At 35.9% G+C, this 26,078-nt stretch overlaps 1 protein-coding gene across 1 annotated transcript in view; it reads right to left on the bottom strand.

Moving 5' to 3' along the window:
- Nucleotides 1-26,078, bottom strand: part of arhgap10 (Rho GTPase activating protein 10) — a 51,714-nt gene that overhangs the window by 17,642 nt on the left and 7,994 nt on the right. The window contains 16 exon segments of the mRNA XM_044114679.1: nt 2,061-2,220; nt 4,142-4,247; nt 6,585-6,643; nt 8,953-9,037; nt 13,037-13,111; nt 14,034-14,102; nt 14,188-14,230; nt 14,990-15,071; nt 16,570-16,664; nt 16,791-17,006; nt 17,493-17,612; nt 18,474-18,584; nt 20,327-20,428; nt 20,634-20,705; nt 22,221-22,282; nt 22,848-22,943. Coding sequence (XP_043970614.1) covers nt 2,061-2,220; nt 4,142-4,247; nt 6,585-6,643; nt 8,953-9,037; nt 13,037-13,111; nt 14,034-14,102; nt 14,188-14,230; nt 14,990-15,071; nt 16,570-16,664; nt 16,791-17,006; nt 17,493-17,612; nt 18,474-18,584; nt 20,327-20,428; nt 20,634-20,705; nt 22,221-22,282; nt 22,848-22,943 — 1,553 coding nt within the window.

The raw sequence follows: 26,078 nt of genomic DNA, 5'->3' as shown, positions 1-26,078 counted from the left end.
ATTAGAAATCTAATCTGAGAACCTTTTCTGCTTTAATGCAAAATCATCTCCTTTTGAGGAATGACACAGATTAATGGCTTTCTTGGGGGTCACAACTAAATTGTTTTTAAATTATTGCATTCAGAAAGACTGAGAATTTCAAAAATACAGAAAATATACACAATTATCAGATCATTAATCAAACTATTGGAACACCAGGTGTAGCAGCCAAGATTAAGCACTTTGAGCTCCCCCTACTGGCCAGATTGAAAAGTTTTGCAAGTTTAGGAACTTCAATTGGCACCTTTCTTACTGCTGTGCCAGAAGCATATTTATATCACTTATTATTTGCACAGAATCAGATAAAATGTACAAAATTTGACATAATTCATGTTCACTTCCTGAACATTTGTTCAAAACAGAAATATTTTGTTGCAGCCATCAGAAGACAGGAAAGTCAAGTATAATCTGGGTAACTGATCAAATAAGGAATGTCTCTTTGTCACCAGCAATAACTTAACATGATAAAAATAAAACAAGACTTCCAAACATATTTCTGCTTTGCTTGCATCTTCATTATCCCTCAGTATCAAGTAATTATATGTCACCAAAGGTGGTAAACATAGCCGCCTCATGCAGCTTTCTGTTTGTCACCCGATATTTCCGCATTTTTTTGTTCATCATGAGTTTCACAGGACACATTGCCTTCAGCAAAAATAGCTCTAAATGCCAAGTTGAAACACAATTATGAAGAAAATTTTGCACTGCCAGAATGAATCAAAGTCTCACAGTAGCTTCGTACAGTGGGGGATGCAGTTATTGGATCTCCTGCTGATTTTGGAAGTAATAAATGAAGACCCAATTTTTTTATTGTCTGTTTATCCAAAAACAGAAAAGAATACTTTTTTATGTCACTAAAATTAATAAGTATTATATCTTTTACTGCCCAGCCAGAATTCTGGCTCTCAAGTTTGTCGTGCGCCCTTGTAGCACACAAATTACAATCAGTATATTTATTTATTATAGATAGCCTTGACCTTCCCTAATGATGTTATTAAAGAACATCTACCCAAAGAATTGGTTTCTTCCATTCTAACATTCCCACAAGAGATGCATCAAGAAGCAGGCTAGTGACTGGAATAGGCAGCATGTCAGTTTGATTGGCCCTGAGTGGTGACAGCAGAGTCAGAATGAAAAACAAATCTGATCAGTGAACAGACCCTGCCTTTAGCACTACTAGGTCATGGGTAACAATAACACTCTTCAATGTGGAATTTGGTAACGGGAAGGAAACTTTAAATTATCTATATTTAGTGTCAGTGAGAGATCAGATGACAAAGTCAAGACCTTGAGAACAGGGTAGAGCGCCCTCTAAGGGTCAGGAATGGAGATGTTTAAAGTGTAATTAATCCCCAAACTGAAAAACTGCCTAAATTGGTTACTTTGGTACTATTTTTATGTTTCTGTGTAAATTTTTACAGTTTTGTGTAAATTTGTTTAGTTTTGCATTATTTTGCCTAAACCATCTCAATGCTGGCCTCTTTAGGCTGAGCGGTGCCTAAGCAGATGAATTCTCCTAGATGTTTAAAATGGTGTGACTTTACGTCACTCAGCCTGATTCAGGCATAAAACCGTCTGAGTGAGACACACAGCCCTACCTGGTGGCGAGTCAGGAAGTATCACAAACACTTGGCTGCAGCTGATTCTGCCAGGGGTGGCTAAACCAGTTATTAGGTTGAGGAGATAATCACTTTTCACCGAGGGCCATATAAGTTTCTAATATCCTTCTCCTTTAATAATAAAAACCTTCATTTAAAAACACTTGTGTTGTCTTTTACTAATATTTAAATTGGTTCTGAAACATTTAAGTGTGACAAAGATGCAAAAAAAAAAAAAAAAAAAAAAGGAAAGGAAAGGAGGAAAAAAAACATGTTTTTACATCACTGCATTTGTGAGGCAACCTTTCAAATCAGAAAAGGATCAAATAGTTATTTTCAAAACCAAAGTTTTAAGTTACATCCCATAGAAAAGTTGCTATTGTAAGTGAAAACTGCTCTAAGTAAATGATAAATCTGAGCTACCTTTTTATGGTGTTCAATGAGGATTTCCACAACAATGTTTTGGAACTTGAGATCCATGATGGCAGCGACGGTCTCCTCCTGCGGCCTCATTAGCGTGGGACCAAACACCACGCCCAGGTTGGCGACTGTCATCAGATTCTGTTTGCTGTGAGCTCCAACGCTGAGGGAAAAGAAAGATACTTTAACATTTTAACTCAACCAGTTAAAATCTTTATGCCACATAAATAAGAGACAGAACTCTGCAGGAAAAGAATTTGTATATTGAAACAAATTGCAACCAAATAGCAACATAAATAGATCAGGGAATAAATTAACCAACTTTGCTCAGTTATGTATTCAAACTGCACCATAAGGCTGAGTTTTATCTATAAAAATAAAAAGTGTATATGTCAACTCTACTAATGATAGGACTACACCCCAGGTCAGCTTTAATGAAGTCATATCTTTTGCCTATTTTAAATTTTATCTCGTTACAATTACAAACGTCAACTATTTTTGAGAGGACTTTATGTGGCATACAAAAACAATGATGCATGCAAGAGAACAATTTATTTTGACAAATAAAAATCTGAAAAGTGTAATATACATTTTTAATAGTTTTTATTCAACCAACCAATATTTTGCAAGTTCTGTAAAATATCTCAGATTCAGTTTGGATATAGAGAAGGTAGATTTATACTTCCAAAGATTTATACAAATTCTTTGAAGTGTTACCAAATGTTAAAGGATGGTCTCACCTGACCAGAGATCATTGTTTCACATATCTGCTCTGTACGCTACATGTCTTGTGGCAAACTGCAGAAGAAATTATTTAACTTGTGTTCAGCAATTATTTTGCTTTTATTGCTCTTTATAAGGCCAGATTTGTTGAGTATTTGACTTCAACTTGTCTTCTGCTCTTCCAGAAGTGAATATGTTCAGCTAGTCTCTATGCTGTTTGATCACCAATGGGAAAAGTTTCCATTGGATTTCCTTTTACAGATAGAGAAAAGATAGATAAATACAAAATCATGCAGCACTACACTACTTTGTGTTGGTCTGTTGCACAAAAATACTACTAAACTCATGGAAGTTTGTGGTTGTAAAATGAAAAAATGTAGAAAAGCTCAACAAGCATGAATGCTTTGAACATCCAGTTCAAAACTAGGACATTAAGGTGGTCATAGGAGTGGAAAACCTCCCCCCCTTAATTTCAAGTTATCTAGACCGGTGAAGAGATTTCACACTCAAAACAAGATGATGCGTGTCACAGCTGAAGAGAGACAGCTTAAATAGCTTCAAAGAGTGCCTTTGAAGACAAAAACATTGGTGACACTCACATTTATAACATCTCTGCAACCATTTCAGATATGAGTGTGAAATTCTGGCTTTGCTTCCTTCCCCTGCAGGACATGCACACACGCCAACTTTAGAAAAATATCCAAGTCTCCAGTCTGGAGAATTTCACGCTGGATAATCCAAATTCAATTTCAATAGCACCGTCTTATTTTTTTTCTAAACTAGAGCCTGATTCTACAGCGGGTTTCAATGAAATAAGACTCACCAGACTTCTACTGCCTCAGGGAAGAGGGATTATTTACTTATCTTCAATTTGCTCATATTTAGTTTATAAAAAGCTTGCTGAGGTAAAACCTTGTAATGTTGGCAAACATTATTTCCTAAATCTTTTCCTTTTATCTAAATGCTAAATAAGTGATTCATAATAGAGGGCCAACCAGGGGTGAAAATAATGCTCTTTGATTAAACTAAATAAATAAATAAAAGCTCCACTTTGACTCTATTGTTCTTCTGAGGCAACAAATGGGCATGATAAACAGGTACAATAAGCTGATATAATTATCCCCCTTAAGCAACTTGCATAAAAATTGCCCAAGAAAAGGCAAAAAAAGTCAAATTTGTTAGCAAGCAGTGAGTAGACATGGAAGAGATGGAGTGACAGCAGGGAAGGGGGAGTGAAGAGAGTGGGAGTGAGGGAGATGGAGAGAAAAAGCATGTGGAGTGAGAACGAGGAGACAGACATGAAGAGATGAGGGAGAACTGAGAGAGAGGAGGCGGAGATTGGGTGAACTATGACCACTCACTTGGCCAAATGCTTCATGAGCAGCCCGAGGACTTGTCGGTTCCTCTCCGGGAGTTTGTGGACCAAGTGGTGGATGGCTTGGATGCGAGACTCGGGACTGCCGCCCTCTATTCAAAACGCAGGAAGAAAAAAAATCAGCCATGCACTCATTTTAAACTACAATGATTTTGAAAGTGGCAAAGAGCCAAAGCTGCTCAGATCAAATATTACACTTCAAACAGGCGATTCAATGCTTTATCTGAGCTGTCCACAAACAGATTTTGAACTGAAGTTGAAGAAAATAAATCAGAGTGAAGAAAATACAAGTTTTATCACTTCAAAAAAAAAGTATGTTTATTTGTATTCATCTAGATAATTAAAATTGAAGCAGACTTTTCAAGACACCGTATTAGGAGTGATCACCCTTAGTGTGAAAGATTACAGATTACAAGAAGACGCCTTCCTGTTTAAGCAAGAAGGTGCGATGAGTTGAACCTTCTCTGAATTTGGCAGCAGAGTCCAAATCGCTGGCAGGAGGGAGACGGCTCTACGCTGCAGTCGCTATCGTGTTAAAAAAAAGGTTGCATAAAAACCACCAAGATCATGTCTTAAACATTTCCTCACATGTGAGCATCTGAACACCCACGCTGCAGCGCACACAGACACACTAAACATCATTACTATGGGAACGGCAAGGATTTAAACATGTGGGGGAAAAAAAAGGCTTCTTATGGAAGCTGTCATCCATCAACAAAATAAAAAAAATAAAAAAATAATTCATTGCTAATCCAGTTTTCCTCCCCTCGTTATGAGGGCATTGCGAGCGGCTGATAAAAACATCAACCTGATCCAATTACAGCACTTGTTGTAATAAGACTCAAGTTTGGCTCGCTTTAAAGGCAATTCATGCAAAATTATGCTGTGTGGGTGGGAGAAAAACTACAGTTTTCACAGCTGAAGGTTACCGGACAATTATGATCTAAAACATCCATTAGCTTATCATATTTATATATTAAAGTTGTAAAAGGTATGCAGATTTTGTTAATAAAAGTTATAGGAAAATATGAATAATTCTACTTTTTAGGACAATTAGATTGATAAAGTAAAACTTATGAAGTCAAATATGACAATATAAAATATCTACAGAGCTACTTAATGGCTGCTACACTAAAAGGTTGATGGATTAGAAAGAGAAAAATTATAAAGACAAACTATGATGTCATTTAAATTTTAAAAAATAAAATTACATTATAATTTCTTTTTACTTCATTGCATGTTACAACATTCAATACTGACATGATGTATACAGGGCATCTCAAAAAGTAAACAAAACCCTGTTAAAATTATGATGTATTTGTGATAATACAGATAAGTAATTTCAAACCTGTTTTCTTTAAACATGGCATTCAGTTGTGTTCAGAAATAATAGTGTTAAATTAAAAATAAGTGAAGCTGATAACAGCTTTAATTTGAATGCATTAGAGACAGATTCTATTCCCAATTATAACCTAAAGATTCGTTTAACAATTTGGAATCAGTTTACAGAAAATGAGGGGAATTAAATATTCAGCTGTTCAGAAAGCAGTAGTGACTGCATTTCTTTTTCAAACTCAAATGTTTATTGTATAAATAAACAGAAATATATGAACATGTAGCTTTCCTATGAATCACTGAACCAATATTTGGATCAAATCTATTAACTTTTCATTTTAAAGCACCCTTCATACTAAACATAAATCAAAGTGCTGTATGAAATTAAAAACAACAACCTTGCAAAATTAAAAACTAATAGCATGTGTTGATTATATATTTGATATGTGGAATCAAATTAAGTGCAGGGCTGAAAAGAACCCAGAGTTTCTAAAAGGATTTTTAATTTCTCTCAGCCTCATGTCCAATGATTTAACCTCGAGCTTTGTTCTGGATGAACAGCAGACAGTTTTCTACCATCAAGGTGTTTATATCCAAGACAAAATAAAAAATACTGCATTTATTGCTTAGGGATCATTAGGAAAGAAAAAGATGTTTGTGTGTAGCAGTGGAAGCTCATTAAATGCCTCCTGATGAACAAGTGGCAGCGTGTGCAAATTAAAAAGTATGGGGGGCCTAAAATAGAGCTTTGGGGGACAAAGTCTCATGAATTCGTGAGGAGCACGGTTATATAACTAACTCATTTCTGAGAACTATTTCACATCTGTGTTGTACTGAATCAACTTCTAGCCTCTGTAATCAGATATGCCAGCCTTGGATGACTGGACTGCACTAAACAATTCCTCTGCGATTCTGGGTTTGGCTACAGAAACAACAAATTTTATATCACCCAATGATCCCTTGTATATTTCATATTAAATATATAAAATTATCTATCCTGATCTTGTTATTATTTTGAGAGATAATGCATAATCTGCTGTTCTGTTGAGACATAGTTTTCATCTGGGTGAAAAAATTGGCATGCTGAAACGTACTTGCTGGGCTGATGAAGTCCTTATAAAGTCCATAGGTCATCAACGGCTCAGGTAGGCTCCTTCAACAAGACAGTGAGAGGATAAGGAGGGATGGGAGGGGTGGAGAAGGAAAGAAGAAATGAGCAGTGGGGACAGAAATAGCCAGCACATTGTTTTATAGTGGCTGCACACAGCAGTGATTAATGAGACTAAGCCACGGGATGGAATTACAAGGTACACGGGTTGATATAACCAAGTTCATCTGAAGGTACATTCACAGCGCAGCTGGATTACTGCCAAAAATATTTAGCTAAAGAGAAAACTGAGGCATAAGACCAGCTTTACTCCAGCAGGTGCAACAATACAGGTTAAATTAGAGCTTTAAAAAATCTGTATTTAAAAGCACTTTGGAATTTGTTTGAATTCTTAGCATATTTTCAATATCAACAAAACTTAGTCATACTCTGCAAATACACCAGTGGAAAACAGCAGTATCATTGCGCTGCTGCATAAGGGAGAAAGATGGAACTTCCGTTATTATTAATATTATTATTAGTAGTAGTATGTTTGATTAGAGCATAAAAGTTAAACTGTCAGATTAATTAGCTAGTTTTAGTGTTATTTATAAAATAATATTACCATGACTTTGTATAAGCCAGCAAAACATTATTAACTAATTCTTAACTATTGGTAGGTTAGAACAGCCCTAAAAATGACTATTTGATAATACAATGCAATTTAATTTAACGTAGAAGAAAATATAACTTAATAAAATGGTAACATATGACTGTAGGACAGAATTCCTGGTTTGGAATCATCAGCAACCAAAAGTCTAGAACTGATTGGAAAACTGAAGTTCATTTCACTTCCTGTAAAACCTATTTGCAGCTTCAGATCGTGGTTTATTCAGGGAGGGCGGTCAAAAATTCACTATAATTGAAACCTGGCCAACCTGGATACATAAACTGAGACTACAATATAAATTAGAAAAGAAAAAATGCCTGACAAACTAGCAGAAGAAGACATTTACACACCTCCCCTGGATGTTCAGAGTGAAAACTCAATTGTAATTTTTAATTTTTCTCGACCAACAAAGCCTCTTTGATTTGCTTCAAGAACAAATAAAAACTGCCTCAGATTGTTGAGGCCAAAGTACATTTTGAATCTTTGTGAATTGTAAACCATTTCTGCTGAGTATAAACCTAGACAAAGTGTGTAATTTGTGGGATGGACAATGTGACAATAACTTATCTAATGACTTATGTTAAAAAATAGATTGATAACATCAGAAGCTGGATTTTCCTGTATTCTTAGAAGACTATAAACAATGCTGGTAAATTTACAAGATTGTAAACTGATAGTACTTTTAAAATACATTTAAAATTACAATGCAGGGGTAAGCATGAGCAAAAAAATAAATAAAAACAGAGTGGTGTATTTTTTATTTACAGCATTTATGTAGCTTTTTAAAACATGACGCTTTCATGAGTTGCCATCTAAACCTCATCTTGCTTTGGCAGACGCTACTGTAACTGCTACCTAAAAGAAAGGAGCAGCAAGTTACAAAGGTCTTTCTTTTAATGTGATACAGTGCATAAAGTGTCAACTAAATTTCACTTGAAAGAATTTATTAGGTCTTGTTCAGTTCACCCTGAAGTCTAAATAAAGCATAAACAACTTAAATGTGCAGTAAAAACAACTCTTTGCCTGTAAACCAGATGTGATCTTTAAAACAGTGGAACATGTGCCCATACTGAGTCACTTTTCTGCTGTCTACTGAGCTAATCGCTGTCTCTTAAAATTTTAAATTTGTGATGACTCTAAGGCAAAAAGCAACAAACAGGTTCCAACATATCAGAATACTGTACATTTTGTGGCTTTTATGAAATTTCAAGAAATTCTCACAAAATGGACTTTATTTCTTTATATTTGCACCTGCTTAAAATGTTTTATTTAATTTCTGTGGCAAGATAAAAAGGAGGGAAGGGAGATTTTAAGTGAGTTGATTTATTCTAGTAATGAGGGATAATTGTTCCAGCTTCACCGTTTCTGAAGGATGGGAAAATTACAGGCAAAAGTAAAACTGATGAACTTTTAGGATGAGGAAGAAATTCAAGTAGAGCGACATGATGTAAGGAATAAGGTTATAATTAAGGCTTAAGATGAGCGCAAACATCACAGTAGCATAGAGAGACATAATGAGGACAAGACTCTTAACTCAGGCTAATCCCTGTAAAACCTAAAAGGTAACAGGAATGAAAAATCCCACTTACCACCAAGCAAAACATCACCTGGTATATTTTCAAATTCAGAAAATGTTAAAAAGCATAAATTGGGTCATTTAGGCATATATGAGCCTGTATTTGTATATCATATGACTGAATCTTACCTCAGATAGAGCTTTAGTGCACTTGTTATTGTCTTGACATCCCAGTCTTCACTGGCTGATAGGTCCACTTCGTTACTCTTCTCATCTAAAAAAAAACAAAAACATTAAGCAAATCTTTACTTTCTCTTATCTAAAAAGTAGAAAAAAGTATTCTGCAATGTGAGTTACTGTGGCCTATTTTGTGGCCAACCCAGAACATCCAAATATGTAAAATAAATATGAACATGCTGTTAGTCATTTGAGGATAAAAGCATTGTTGGTAGCTCTGGGGACCAGCTGTATTCCCAGTGGAAGCAGAAAGAAGTTGCAGTTTTGTAGAGAGTGGCTAGTTCTATACTCATTATAAGTTTAATTAATCCCTTACTACTTCGCTGGCTCCACAGGGACTTAGGAGGTGTGTGGTGCTGAAGTTTCACTGAGCTGTAGTCATACGTAAGGAAAGCTCTCACAAATTAGAGGAGATGTGGAAGAGCAATGAGTCAGTGAAATGTTTTGAGTAGAAAACATGCATAGAGGCCTGAGTCACACTGACAGGTGGCAGTTGGTCTGATAGTAGTGTGTTTTTTTCCCCCTTATTTCATCTTTGCACTGCAGGCAGGCAGGCAGGCAAGCAGGATTGTGGGTTTCTCTGGCTGCACTCTCTCCAAAAATGACTTGTCTAATGTCAACTTCTGGAAATAAATATTTGAAGCCGAGTGTGTCTGTGTTGAGGATTGATGGGGTCTGCACAGACTCTTCTGGCACTAATAGACCTGCCTGTTGCAGTCAGGCCAGGTATTCAAAAAAAAACAAAACAAAAAAAAAAAAAAAAAAAAAAAAACAGATGGAGCAGCAATGCCAGGTACAGTACAGAAGCAAACTATAGCATTCATCTTGGTTATTATTTGACATTAAGTACCATATAATGACCAGCATATTGAGAAAAATTAAAGGGAACAACCACTGTAGAGATGAAGCCCTTGATACCATAAGAAGAAGATAGGTAAAGAACAAAAATAACATTTTTGAATAAAATTTTCAAATAAATGGTCCAACTGTAGAAAGAAAGGATGTCCAATATTTGAACCACAAGCACCTACATAAAGTTGAAAACTTTGAATAATTTTAAAAATGCTTATAACTGACTTTTAATAGTTCAGCATTCAATGCATCACACTTGGACTGATTAAACCTGAACTGGGTAGCAAATCTAACAGCAACAACTCGATGTATTTAGTCATGACATTCAAAACAGATTGGGAAAGAAATGAAACTGTAGTGACTTTGAACATTGCATGGGGCTTGGGTGTCATACAGGAACAGGAATCTGCTGATCTACTCGGGCTTTCACACAGTCAAGAGAACCCATCCTGTAAGCAGCAGTTATGCGAACAAAATGGCTTGTTGGTGTCACGAGCCTGAGGAGAATGGGCAGATTGGTTTGAAGTGATAGAAAGGATACAGCAGCTCAAATAATCTCTTGTTTCAACCAAGGCAGCAAAAGACCACGCCCGCTCTACTACGATCAGGAAACGAAGGCTACAATTCCCACAGGCTAATCAAAAATCGGACAATAACAGATTGGGAAGACTTTGCCTGGTCTGTTGAGTCTTGATTTTAGCTGCACCATTCAGGTGGTGGGATCAGACTTTGGCATAAACAACATGAAAGCATGGATCCCTCCCACCTTGCATCACCAGTTCAGTGATGCAAGGTGGGAGGGACCAGTGAGCTCGTGGTACAAGCTCACTGGTGGTGTAATGGTGTGGGACAGATTTTCCTGGCAGACCCTTAATAACTAAACATGGCTTCAACACCACACTCTACTCTACGGTGTACCAATCTTCTATTTCACTAGAAGAAAGTCAAATTCACAAAGCTCAAATTACCTCAGACTGGTTTATTAAACATTAAAATGAGAGCACTGCAATCCAGTGATCTCCAGTCACCAAATCTCCAAAAGAGCATCTTTGGTTGTGCTGGATTGAGTAAGTCACATCACAAATGTACAGCCAAGATATCCGGAGGAACTGCAGCATTCTAGGTTTAATGGTGGAGTAATGGTAAAGAGATTATTATCTGGTAAATCTCTGGCTGTTTTTGAATTAATGGAGCTTTGTTTGAATGCTACAGCATACCTTTGTCTTGTTGCAAGGTCTTTCACGACCAGAGTGTGTGGGAGTTTATATATTTATTACCAAAAATAAGAAATAAGAACAGAAACAATTAAAACAAATAGGCCTGCCTATTTTAAATTTTCTTTTTGCAAAAGGAGCAGGTAGAAGATAAAACATGTTATGAATTTCTGCTGCTCTCCTACATCTTAAAACATTCCCACATTAGATTAAACTTAAACCACACATTCCTGTCATTCAATGCTCAACCATTTCAAACATTAACTAAAACAATAACCTTTCGAGACACCTATCCTATACAATATATTTACCAATCTACTGTACTATTTGGTTGTTCATATACATTGGTTTTAAAATTTCCTTCTCTTAAATTATAACCCCTCTCTGTCACTAAATAATTTTTTAATATTGTCTGGAAGCTCATGTTTCTTTTTGTGTACGTGTATAGGTTTAGATTTTACAAGGTCCCAGAATTTCAGTACATTCCTTTTTTATGTTTCCAATGTAGCTTTGTGATTGCTTTACTACTTTAGTTTTAGAGTAATACACCATGTCACTAAGTTCAAATTACACTGCACAAATCTGCAGAAACTCTGTGATTCTAAAATGTCAATTTCAAATGAATTTTCAGATATTTCCAACATCTCAAATCTTTGCTGTAATGAATTAGGGGAATTTTGAAGACAAGATGTACCTCATAAAATGTCCAATGAGCTTATTCTATTATTATAATAGAACCTACACTTTTCTCTAACAACACTACTATTATGCATCTTATTCTATATATAATTTCTTTAGCTGGATATATCTATACACCCCATCTTTTTTGTAATTTAAGAATCAAACTTTCCATTGTATTGTTCAGTTCATTGTAGAAAACCTGTATTTCGGCAGCTTTACAGAAAAATGCTGTAAAATATTACTGTTTACCAGTCTGTCTAAACCAAAGACTCAGATTCAAGTTCACTTTAACAGTTTTCTTCCTGCTATATTACGGCCTGTCATTCAATAGGAGCTGCTTTCTTTGTTTGCACTGTAATAGGATGGGAGAAGATTTTTTTTCATAAATCAGCGTGTCCTTGCTGACTGGACTGTGGCCATATCTATGACTAAGAGATGAAATGAAGTATGGTGGAAGAATCTCAAGTCTTTCTTCAGGGTCTAAAGCTTGTTTTACCCACTCAATGGCAGTGGCTTCATGTATACAAAGTTTATTTACGCATCTCTTGAGAAGACGGGCAACACCATGTATTTTTCTTTCCTTCACAATAATCTGTGCTGCAGTGGAACGCCAGACTAAGACTCAAAACTTCCACTATAATCAGGCAGTAAAACTTCTCAAAGTTTTGCAGCAAAGTGTTAATGGTGTCTACAGCATGAATCAGCAGGTTGGCACACTAGAAGGTTTGCGAGAGGAAGCTGAGACAGTCTGGCTGCTGCCTGAGTTCGTTGTCATTCTGAACACAGAGCTGAAAGTGAGCTGGTGTCTGCTGGAGACAGCAGGAAACCACAGAGCCGACAGAGAGCAATAGAAAGGACAGAGGACAAGGTAAGGAGTTGGTTGAAAGGGAATAGAGACAAGCGAGAGGCAGAAGGGTGATTGAGAAAGGCAACTGACAGAATGAGCCTGCCACGAGAACAGGAAAGGCTGGCTTAGTGGTGTGTTGATGAAGCAAAACCCAAAAAAGCTCAAGAATACCAATTGGACGGACCGTGTCTGGGTGTCTGGAAAGGTGATGGGGGGTGGTAACATGTCTTAGCAAGGCAAAGAATCACTCTGACACTTGTTGCATTTTAGAGAAGTGATACAAATAAGCTAAGACAGTTGCTATCTTTTTTTACAATCATTATAACAATCAATCAATTATATTGGCAGGTTAACTCCATGAAAATAAACTTAGATGTTATAAAAAGCCTTTTAAAAATACATCTCTTGACTACAGTGATGGAAAATGCTTGATGTTACTCACCAATCATTAATGAAAGTAGTTTCTGGACTTTGGAGCTTACACCCCCAACTCTGTACAGACCTTGGTCATTAATACCTATCGAGTAACAAGGATAAAAACAAGAAAAAGATGCAGAAACATGCTTAAAAAACAAATCTTTGGTCATTACCTTGATCATACTATTAGGAGATTTACACAAGCTCACTGAAACAAAATCTGAATCAGAAAAACTATCACAAACAGATGAATTACATAATTTGTACATCCACAAGGCAAGCTGCCTTCAGCACCTGCTCACTTCATGTCCTCTAATAGTTGAAGAAAGTCTGCCCCCTTGTGTACAAACAGACACACTACACAGACAACTAATTATGAATCACAAAAGTGTTTTATTCAGGAAATACGTTTGGCACATAAAATAATTCAAATACATAAAATAAATGCATAAAAAAAACATTGACTTACAATTATTTAAGAAAAAACCATTAATCAATAAAATGTGGAAATAATTAATGGAAACTTTAATACAGGACATGTTTAATTAATGTAATGGTCCCTCAAAGTAAGTTGGTGGATTTAAAATGTTAAAGACAAGGTGACCAATCACATGTTGGGGTCTATTTGACTTTTCAGATTATCTAATTCTGGGACTTTGAGACTAATTAATTACCAACATTTACATAAACATTTATAATATTTTTCTAAATGCATTTATTAAGCTGTTAGTTGAATTGTTTTCTGATAAATCATTTGCTGGATAATGGTACTTTTGTGCTTGATAACTAATGCAGATTTCCATGGATAAATTTATCCACTGAAAGTCTTTAAACCACTGGTGTCAAACTCCAGTCCTCCAAGGCAGACATGCTGCAACTTTTAGATGCTTCTGTTAATACCTGAATCTCATAATTAGGTAATAAGCAGGACTTGGACATGGAAAGAGTGCACGACACAAACCCTTTAGGACAGGAATTTGACACGCTTGTCCAAGTAATGATTATAAATATTTTGAACTCACCTCTCGTTTCTATTGCAGTGATGGAGTTCTTCACAAAACTTAAACCCATGTCATCCAACTGGGCATCGACTACAAGTTGGGGAAAAGAAAAGTTTAAGAATATTTTTTTAGTATACTGTTAAAGCCTTCAGACCTTGTGTTGCTAGAAACTTACTTCCTCTTTCCTTAGAGAGAGTTCTTCCAAGATGGCAACCAATCTGACAAAGAAAAACACTTTCTTTAATAGAAAATAAATAACTAAAGCTTCTTTCAGTAATTTCCAACAAAAAGTGGACATATGTTCTATATATATTAACATATTAAGTACTTGGCTTTGTTAATCTTGATGACTATAGTTTAAAGCTAATAAAAATTAAAATTCAGTTTCTTGAGGTGGTTGATTTGAATTTTGTGCTTTGGTTTTGTTTGAGTTTTAAGGTATTTCATCATGTTTTTTTGTAAGATTTGTAAAAGTTTGATTTGTTGTGTGGACCCTAAGAACAATAGTCTCTTTTATGGTAGACTAATGGAGATCCTTAAATAAATAAACAAATTTGAAGTTATTTTAAAATCATTTTTAAATAGTAGGATCCTTTTAAAAGCTGAATGTCTATCCAAATGAACATCAAGAGTTGTGATATAGTTTAGCCAATGCTTAATTATTTACGCAAAGAAAAAAGTAGCTGGAAGCATTTTATAGCTTATTTATGATTTTAAATTTATTCATTTCATTTTTTTAAATGCTTTTTGTGAGTATAAACTCTGACATTCTTTAACTACTTGCAAAAATATTTTTTTTTCTCCCTTTATTTAAATGCTGTAGGGGCGTAGAAATTAGCTAGATGGAAAAAAAAAACAACAAAAAACAGTTTTTAAATAAAAATGCATCACATAGTAAGTTAACCACAAAAGTCTGTTCTGTCAGAATAAAACGTGGCATATGTGTGATGTATGACAACAACATGAGGTTGACTCACAGGTTCCTTCCCTCCCATGGCGTGCATCCAAAGCTTGTGGTCATCCTCTGACAGCGCCTGCACAGTGAGCACCGTCCCAGGCCTGTGAGAGAGGCATGCCACGTTAGCATCAGACAAAGCCTTCGAGTTACAGTACAGCAAGACACTGAGCCATTTAAGTGCCAAGATGAAACATTCAGGGTGCTTAGAATTATGTATGCCAAAAATACACACTGCCTGCCAAGGACACGTTCCCCTTGAATTTACTGTAACTACAAACATAAGCCTTCTCAGGCTCCCCAACTGGTTTATGACATCCATAATCATGCAAGGCCAGATGGATATCAAATTATTCGTGACAGTCAGAATGGATGCACACACTCAAATTTCCATTCTAAATAAGGGGCATTGCTCATCTTATGAAAGGAGGCTGGGCTCAATTAAGTCGTTTGACTGAATGGGTGTCTGTTACTGTACGTGAGAAGTCCTGCTATTACATGTTCTGCAATCCAAGATGAATTGTAGGAGAAAAGGGACAAAAACATTGATGTGGTTTTACTGTGACTTATGAGGATGTCAAATGTTTTATACTGTATTATCACAAAAGGGAAATAGCTGCCAAAGCAGTTGTGTCACTTATCTGATAAAGTGATGAAAAAAAAAAGTTTCATTCATTAAACTCTCATCAAAACAAGATGAACTGGCTCTGCCTCTCTCATGTATAGTTTAAGGGGCTAGGTTATCTTGAGCTACCTCTGTATGTAGCTGCATATAACTTTATTGTTTATCTTAGTGTTTATTCAATCAGAACATATTAGTGTTCTGATTGGATGTAGTTCCTTGCTAAAGGGTGTATCGGCTGAGACTACGCTGCCAACAACCAAACGTTCTTCCTCTCCTGCTATCAACTTTTTACTTTTCTTTAACTTAAGTGCTCCTACATCAGTTCTTCTCTTTCTTTTCTGTGAATATGCTCTGACTTGACAAAGTCAAGTTCTGCTGGATTTTTCTTCCTGTTAAAAGGGAGTCTATCCTCTCCACTGTCACCACATGAATGCTCAGTAGGAGGAATTTCTGCATAGTCAACAACACAATGCAAGCAATTATCTACTGTTGCTACATGCTTGTCCAGAAGGAGGGAATGCTACAAGTAAATAGATCTGTCTCCATTAGGAAATGTTTGCAAAACTTTGCAATTTTCTGCTTATGTTGAAAAAACACAATTTTGCAATTGCTGTGTTTTCCAAGTCATTAAACAAGAACCGCAATTAAAATCGTACATGAATACATTTACTCACACGATAAGTTATTAAAGATGTTCCCATTGCATTTTTGTGAAATACACCAGTTTGAACACAGCTGAAAAATCACCTCATCCTAGTGCAAAAAAAACAACACCTTTTTATTGAAAACATGATTTTTTTTTTTAAGTTGGCGTCTTTCCATTAATTCCAATTTGCTCAATTTCATAGATAATGGAAACACAGTTACAGATTCAATGCAATTTGCTTGGTTTCCTGAGATAGAAAACTTTTTTTTTTTTCTAAAGTGCCTTGAGACGACTTATGGCATTATAAAAATCAACTGAATTGAAATCTTACCTGTCTGTTATGTCCAGCTCAAGGCAGAATCTCCTGTCCAATATGTCTGTTGTTTTGCGAACGCAGGATTTGAGTGTGACGGACTCCGTCTCACCCTAAAATGAGTTTATGACTTACACTCTGAAAGGTTTTCATAAAAAAAAATAAAAAAAATACCTACAATGCTAAAGCAATAGCTTAGATTTATAAAAGGAACAGCACTGCATACTGTGACTACTCACAATCTTTCCACCTGATCTGTGGTCAAAAGTCACCATGTGCAGAATCTTCTGCTCTTTGATAAAAGTGCAGTAGCGTTTGACCCAGCTTGAACCAAAGGGGGGTGGTCCTGAACAAATTATACAACACAGGAAAATTAAATGTGAAAGGTATCTTTCATAATATTTGTTGGTTTTCACAAGTTACAACAGAATTTTGAGAGACAAATTTTGACCTGTGTTGGGGTTGACGGTTATATAATAGCACAAATAATTAGTCTTTTTCACGACAGTTATCACAAAGACCAAGCTAAAAATAAATCTACATGGAATACATTACATGATATCAGCATTGATATCATGCTGCGGGAAAGCTTCTTTTCAACAGGACAAAATGATGCTATTCATAGATGCCTTCAATCAATTCTGTCTGAGAATGAGCAATTTTGCTAAAAGATTAAGCTGTCTAAACAAAGCACTGACTCTGGGGGCTGAATACAAATGTACACCAAACATTTCAGCTCAGTTCCACTTCATAAGTTTTTTTCTGAAAACACTGTGAACTTGATCAAATTTGCCACAAAACACAAAAACAAGCAATTAGATCTTCAACCAAAAGCAAGAAAGGAAGGACGTTTATGATATACCGTACATGTTCTTTCCTTTGTTAAGATTCATATAAAGCAGAAACAAAAGCAAATAAAATCATTTATTCATCCTGGATATTTTTTTTTTTCTTACATTCTGAATATTGATCTGCAGCTCCGTTTTATAATGGTCAAAGTCCTTGGCAAGTTCATATCCCTGGTGATAAAAGGTGAATACAGTCTGAAAGAAAGCCAGCATCTACAAAATATGAAACAAATATGAGTTAATAAAGTCTCCCACTGTATTGTAGCAAATTTAACAAATATAACAATTTTACTGTAGGAGACCAACCAAATAGAAAAATAAACTAAACATTTACAATGTCACACCTTACTTTATATAAGTTCATGAGATCGGATGTATCCATCTGGTCAGGATGATTTTTCAGTGATTAATGATTGTGCATTTGTATGTCAGTTTCTTCTAAAAGTGGTTTCTTACCAAACTGCAGCGGTAGAACACTTTTTTGAATTAGGATCCTATATCTGAGTAATAATTTAAGTTGGGTGACTTACATATGTTTGTGATGTATTGAGAGATGTATTTTGTTTTATGACATGTTGACTTTCTATCCATAATTGACATGTTTCCAAGTCTCAACTTGGGGACAAACTTTAAAATGTTAATATTCTTTACAAGGTTTAAAAGACTTGAGTTCAACCTAACTAATCATTTTTATTACGACTGATCAGTCATTTGTGATAAAGCATTACTTTGTTGTTTGTTTAACCCAACTGTCTAAATATGGCTAAAAAAACCTAAAACTAGATTGATGTTGGATCAGTTTCTGTGTTGCCCTGCAACAGACTGCCGACCTGTCCAGGGTGACCCCGCCTCTCACCCGGAACGTTAGCTGGAGAAACGCACCAGCAACCCTCCTAACCCATCTAAGGGATAAGGGTGTACAGAAAATGGATGGATGGATGGATGGATGGATGGATGATGTTGGAACCATGTTTTGATGGATCACATCTGCTAAACAGTTTCAGTTTCTAGTTTTCCAAGTTAGAAATCACTGCTATGCTAATCAAAACTGCATGAGTTTGGTTAGCCACTCACAGGTTCCACACAATCAAACTTCTTCCTCTCCTGGATCTCCTGCAGCTTGCACACATATTCAAGTGATTCCTCCTGAAAGTGCTGCCTGATGACTTCCACCTGGCTGTCTGCCTGGAGAGGTGGAGAACACACACCATAATTACAGACATGTGGAGGAAAGGAAGAAACACACGCTTGCTGCTTGGAGAACTGAATGTCTTCTTTTGCCCTCAAAGTATGGGATTGAATTATTCCTTAACACATCTCCAGTGGGTAAATCTACAACTGTCAGTAAACTTCAGATAAAAATAACTGCAGATAGCAGGCCTGCCTCAGCAGACTGCCTCAGAGTCCTAATGTGCAAAGCAAAGTCAGAGATGCACGCACACAGGCACCTAACAGGAAAGACAGAAGGACTGAGGAAGCTCAAATTAAGGAGTGCTTTCCCAAAGACGGGACAGGCTCCAGTAGTCAGTGTCAAAGTGAACTTTAAAGTTTCAAAAAATGCCGGAAAGATTAAATGAACGGGAAACTGGAAATCTGGAAAACACCTTAAAATGTAGCCGTTGTGTATAGTCGCAAAATCTTATTAATGTTTCCCAAACAATTTTTTGTATCCATTTCTTTTTTCCCTGAACTCCACACTCCATTAGACCATTAAAAATGTTGCAAAGCACAAAAAGGTGGGTAAAATTATAATCTGTTTACAATTTTGATCCTGGACAAACAATGTAATAACTGTAATTGTTTGTGTTTGCAGGAACACAAGCAAGAGTAAGATTAAGAGCAAGTTAGGGGCCTGTTAGGGAATCTATTATAACCATGAATAAAAATTACACAGACCTCAGTTTTATTCCACCATTTCCTGACTGGGAACTGGAAACCATGACTCTTGTTAATGAAAATGATTTTAATATAAACAACAGAGTACTACAATGAGAAACGGGGCAGAAATAGGCTTACTGACAACTACTGTGCTACAGCAAGAAATAAAATATGCTGATAGTTAAATATAATTTGCAAAATATCAATTAGTACATTAAAAATCCATAAATATTTAAAACCCCCTTTAAAAATGATCTGCTATAAAACAACTGCCTACTAATAGTTCAAACATAAAATATACCTTCATATGCATTTATACACAGTGGATACTGTTTTAATACTACAACAGAAGCTAACCTCTATAGTCGTCTTAAACACAGCCAATCAGTGCCAAGGAAAATCAACACCGCTCGTGGATTGGCTGCTTTGCAGACACCAGCCAACAGCATGTCAGGAAAAACGGGGCCTAGGTAGTTCAGCTTTCCAAGCTCCACTTTCTTTAGAATATTTTGGAATTACGGTCAACAGATAAATCCACAATTACTGAACCACAAATTATCCACTATTAGTTCCAATAAAACACACAAGCTAAACGTTCACATGGTGGAGTCAATGACATCATAACTGTTCCGCAAGTTGATTATCTTGAATGTCGTGAGTGAAGTATTGGTACAGTTAAGTCTGTTTATAACATGTGACTGAAGTTGCTGTTGGTAGCCCTGGACAGAACAGAACAGGCTGCCCAAGTTATGTTCACAAGTTCAAGCCTCCGTTCTGGCTGCCCAATACAAACATGGCATTAACGAAGGACAAAAACAAGATGTCAGAAGGGTTACATAAAACGCTGCCGGTTTCCAAGCAGTTCATAATAATCAACTAGAGGTTGTATAGCAATGACTGCTCCAAAAACGGCACAAAGCAGCAGTAGCTTCAAGTCCAACATGTTAAACCAAACACAGTCAACAAGCAATTGTAACAACAAAAAACTAACTGTAAACTTACAAAAGATTTTTCTTTTTTCTTTGTTATGTTCTGGGAAAGATAAATACCTCTTGCAGCTGAGGCTCCTTCTTCTTTGCCGACAAATTTAAAAGCTTCTCCAGGGAGCTGTAGTACTTTTCTGTTTCTTTTTCATACCTTTTTCTTTCCGCCTTCCAGAAAAAAACAAAAAACAAAATCAAACACAAAAAAGTGTGATTAGCTTAAGACAAACAATATTCAAAAGAATAAAGCTGGTCTCTATTTTTAATCATTAATTGTTGCTGCCAAGCAATCTAAAAGGTTATCATTATAATTCAAATAGATCCACTAAAATTAATAAATTTGAAGAAAAAGCAATGAATCATCATACATTACCCTCACGTTACCAAGCTGCTCCTTCCTGAACTTCTCGAGGGGTTTCATTAAAGTTTCTGTGATATTTCGCATCTATAGCGAGAACAGATATTATTTTATCTCAATAAAATACAATTACTTTCTAGCACTTCCAGTAACTCAGACAGTGGAAACCAAATAATTTGTTATTAACAAATTCAAATAATTTGTTCATGTATTTAAGACATTTAACATGTCTTTCAGTTTCAGTGTTAAATGTTCATTATAATATAAAGTTTATTTAGCTTTGAAAATGTGTTCTTGGATTAATTCCATTACCTTCATATTACTTGAAAACGATCTCATAATAACAATGTTATAGATTTTTTTCTTTCCTTGGGCAATACATTTTTTTTATTGTGACAGGCCTTCACTGTACTGACTCAATTACTTATGTTGTATATTTGCATTTTTGAATCTATTTACAACTCAATTTGTAAATAAATACTTATGCTTTTATGGTTGTTTATGTAAAGTACTAAATTTTACATAAACATGAACAGTGTGTTTGGCATGCAACCCGTTGTTAATGTTTTTGTGTCGTTTCTGCTGCGCTGGCTGCAAGGCATGTCTGCACATGCATACTGCTTTCCTCTGTTTGCAGTGTGATGTCATCACTCTGTGCTGAGCGGTGCTTACCACTGCGGTCTACTTAACACAATAATCATATCAGCCAGCCACAGATGACGGGTTCTCATCTTTACCTCAGACGCTACATACAGACATTAGCCAGAAAACTAACTACACAAAATCTTAGGCACTGTAGAAATGTGCAAGTGTCACTAACTTCAACTATCAAGTATCACTAAACAAAAGTCTTCAAATGACTCCAAAGTACTTCTGCTTCTTAACTACCTGAGGTGTGATTTCAGTAGCTCTTAAAATACCTGACTTTAACACCGCTACCTTAGTCACATGTTAGTTTTATGAGTAAGGACTTGCTGTGGACTTGCTCACAGTTGCTCCTTATGAGATTTGTCGTGTTATGTAAACCTATAATGTTTATAATGTCCAACTGCGATGCAGTCATCTGTGCAGCCATTCCCAGGTGGCTGAAGTGTAGTAAAAACTGTTCAAATATTAGCAAGAATAGAGGAACTGGTTCACTGTGTCACCTGAATAATATGGGTATGAAAAATACTAAAAAAAAAATATCTTTTGAGCATGTATCAAAACTTTTGTGATTATTGAATAGCAAAAAGACTCTCATAGTTCAGCAAAAAAGATGAGACACAAATGCATGTGCATTCAGGTATGAACTGCAATCAATTCCTACATATTATTGATATGTATTCAGCTTAAATGTGGTAAATATTAAAGAAAGTACAAATAGATACATGGGTTCTTCTAGCTAGATATAATATAGCTTCTTATAAATAAAATATATATTTTAATAAAATAGTAATTTAGGTAAATTCTAACATGCTATTATTATTAAAAGTATTTAATAACTGATTATTCTCTAAATTGACAGGTGGCTGGCCAGGTGGGTAAACAAAATCACGGAATTGTGTCTCAAACCCACATTTATTTTTCCCAGGGTTGTAAATAGAGTTAAAATCTTCTCACCATCAGCTCTCTTTGGTCCTCTAGATTTTTCAAGAACATGGAAAACTCTTGCAAAGACTCATCTATAGAGGCAAAAAAAAAAAAAAAGTTAGAATCAAAATTATTTAAGAGTTCACAATAAAAAAACAACAACGACAGCTTAACTAGCTAATTAAAATTACATTACAAGCATTTTATCTTAGTTTAGCATGACATGCTACTTACAATGTTAAGTAAGATGCTGGTCATGAAGAGGTTGAAAATCTTTAAGACGGCAGTAGTCATTATAATTTACATTTTGTGCTTACTTATGAAAAAAAAAGTCACTTGTAATATTGTGTTAAGAAATTTATATGGTACTTGTTTATTTTTTTATATCGCAAGCAGCAGCTAGTTTGTTAATCTCTCTAGAAACCTGATTTGAAGTGGGGTAAAATTAAGATAAAATATTATAGCTGAAAAAAGAAAAAGCCAAAAAATGAATAAAGGAAATTGCAGTGGGGGTTAAATAATTCTAGTTGTGGCTGTTCTTAATTGGCTGGTGGAAAACGAAGAGTAAACAAACATTTGAAGTGCATTTCTATGAAGACTGTGACAAAACCAGTGGTTAGTTCTGTCATCACATGAGAAGGGAAAAACCACTCTCACCAATGCATTTCTCATCGTCAGTTTTTGCATCGCCGATGTACTCAAACTGAAACTCTCCCAGGCACTGGGCAAACTTTCGCTGAGCCATCCCGAGCTCTGAAAGGTAGTCGCAAACAGAACAAAAAAAAAATTATTATAATAAAAAAATACATTCACAGTTATAAGAACATACAACAGAACAGTACTTTTACTAAACCAAATATTGTGCTAAGAGTCGATGGTAGAAAATCATTTACAATCAAGAGATTTAATGTGTTAGAAAAGTAGGTTTGATGTGTTTGGACCACAATGCTAACATCCTATCTGACTATGATCTGCCACATCCTGTTAAGCATACATGTTGACACCACAAATAGAGCAAACTTGGTATCTGTCTGCAAGCCAAACGTAACCAAAGACAGCCGTCAACATATTCATCATATGTTATGCAAACTGTAAACATAAAAGCAAAGACCTAAACTTTAGACTACCATGTACACCTATCCAACTGTATTATTACTGTGGTAGAAAACTTTGAACTTAATATTACATTTTCTGCAAAAAAAAACAACATATTTATCACTAATAAACATTGTATCAATTAGGTTTACTGGATCTTTGTGTTATTTATTAATAACGTAAATTACATGAACCTAAATTATTGGAGAAAGTATACAATGTCAAACTCAACATCAGTATATTTTAGGGCTCAGCCGATTTCTTTTTTCTGGCTGAACACTGATCTTTAAAAATCTTGACCTCCTGATTCCAATCTTTGCAAATATAGATTTTTTGTGGGATGACTATTGTGACCAGTCATCCCTCTCTCACAGCAGAGCAAAAGTTGGCTTGATTTCCAGACTCTTGCAGAGGCAGATAAGGTTGGTGCATAAAATTGTTTTTAATCGGCCGATTTGGTACTGCAGCATTTATAAGTATTTGTGTTTTGATAAGGCCTTTAAATATCCCTTTAGAGGAAATGTTCTGCGAGCGCATTTTAGCTCAAGGGAATTGTTGGCAAAAAGCCTGACTACAAATATATAATCAACTCTTTTGAAGTATAATCAGTTGTGATTTTTCTCCTTATCTTAACGTGACAAAAGAATAAATAGATCCACATTCACTCAATCTTTAGATACAGATAATTAACATGATAAAACAGTGCGACAATAAAAGACATTACACTAAATTTTCGCTGTTTCTGCCCATAACCTTCGATCAGTAACCTTTGTCAAGTTACTGATCGATCTAAACAACAAAAAGTATTCTGGCAAACATGAGTCTGCCAACAGAGGTGATTATTGAGGCACTTGAAAGATGGACGTATCCATTTTATCTGAAGCGACTGTAAATCTAAGAGGATCCAAACCAAACAGACAGCAGGAATCCACACCAACATGGGCGAGTCCATAAAAGGTGAGCCTCCTCTAATCGTTTTATTCACAGTCAGTGGAATGACGGCAGCCACACACAAACAGGTGACAGGTTTTTTTTGACAAACTGTCAATAAATAAAGTGAAAAGACAATCAAGCAATTTGAAAGTCAAAAGTAGTGATGAACGGGATCTGTAATATCTGATGTTTGAAATTTCTCACTCTTTTTTCACCTCTGTTCTTATGTCACATGTGTGTTGTATATTTTCAACACATATCTTTTGTATGTTGAAAAGCAGAAAATAACAGGTAAATGTTTATGACATACATGTTCATTCTGCAATCTATGTGTTGCTGGTTCGTCTCTGTCGTTGTGTCCTTGGAGAAAACTTCATATATCTTGCCTGATGGTGGCGATCAGGATGTCCGATGGCACTGGTGTAAGGCAGCCTTGCTTCAGACTGCAGCTGTGGCTACAATCTAGTTACTTGCCATCACCAGCATCTGAACGTGTGCATGAACGGGTGATTTCACCGTAAAGCATCTTTGAATGTCCTAATAGAGCCTTATATAAGTCTGATGTTTCATTTCATTACAATTGTGTAGAGCTGAAAAGCATCAGAAGAGAATCTTGTAGCCTTTGAGTTTAAACTCAGAAAAGCAGCTGAAAAAGTCTTAAAGTGCTTATAATCGAGTTGGATCATTACTACTGTAGTGTATAGGCAAAGCAGGAAGCAAGCACAGTCATTCCCATTTTAAATTATCAACCAAAAACACGAGAGAGCACAGAGTCCCACATGTTTAACATGATCTGATCTCTCCAACATGCTCCTCCCAGAACCTCCTATGCTGCCACCATGATAATAAACCACCTGAACATCACTACGGATATTATTGTGCATGCTTGACACAATCAGGAAACTGTCACACTTTGTCACGTGCAATGGAGTTCCCATTACGTTAATGTGTACAAGAACACCTCACCAATGCTTTGTAAAGACCACATACAGTACAGCATGGCAGATCTTAAGATTGTAATGCTGTGTGAAGACGTGTTTACAGTCCTTGTTTTAGCTACTTTTCAGCTGCTTCACAACATGGTAAAAACATGTTTTGACAACATTACACTGAACCTCGACGCACTTTACCAAAAGAAAAAAAGAAAGAGACATAAAAATGTCCCACAATTGTGAATCAACGAGCTCATGTGTTACTCACTATGTTGCTGAAATGTCCCAGTTTTTTGTGGAGATTCATGAACAGTTCATTCATTGTGCAGAACAGACATATTAAGCAATATGCCATTATGGTGAAAAAAATAACTGTTTTTGGCATTCTTTTTATAAATAAATTAAACATGTTTATTTTTCTATTTATCAAAGACAGGCTTGAGTTTTTATACTTCTGAACATTATTTAAGTGCATTCCAACAACACTTATGTAAATGGATAAACATGCTGGCTTTTTATGAAAGCCATATGCCCAAAGTGCACAAAACAGCCCAACTGCACCAGGGTGGACTGTTAAAATATAACCCAGCAATGAAACTTATGACATAAAACATGAAGAATGAGCATTACTTGATTTTTATGATCCTCCAGCAATAATGAGAATCAGACAACAAGCAGGGCAGGAGAAAACAGCAACAGCAAAGACATAAACACAAATGTGCGAGAGATGGACAGGAGAGCCGCTCCAAGAGAAAAGAAGCATTACAAGACAGAAATACCACACACTCCAGGGCACACAGCAGTCCAAGGCAAAGTCTTCTTCTAATTTTTGCCTTTTAAAGCAAGGTATTTCAGAGTAAACCTGGGAACTGTCAAACTTGGCTAGTTTCTAGGTTGAACACCAGAGAGGCCCCAGAGTCCAGGCTTC

This window comes from Gambusia affinis, linkage group LG04 (assembly GCF_019740435.1).
Source record: "Gambusia affinis linkage group LG04, SWU_Gaff_1.0, whole genome shotgun sequence".
Taxonomy (NCBI): domain Eukaryota; kingdom Metazoa; phylum Chordata; class Actinopteri; order Cyprinodontiformes; family Poeciliidae; genus Gambusia; species Gambusia affinis.
Note: the sequence above shows the minus strand (reverse complement) of the source record. Positions and strands in the feature narration are given on the sequence as shown.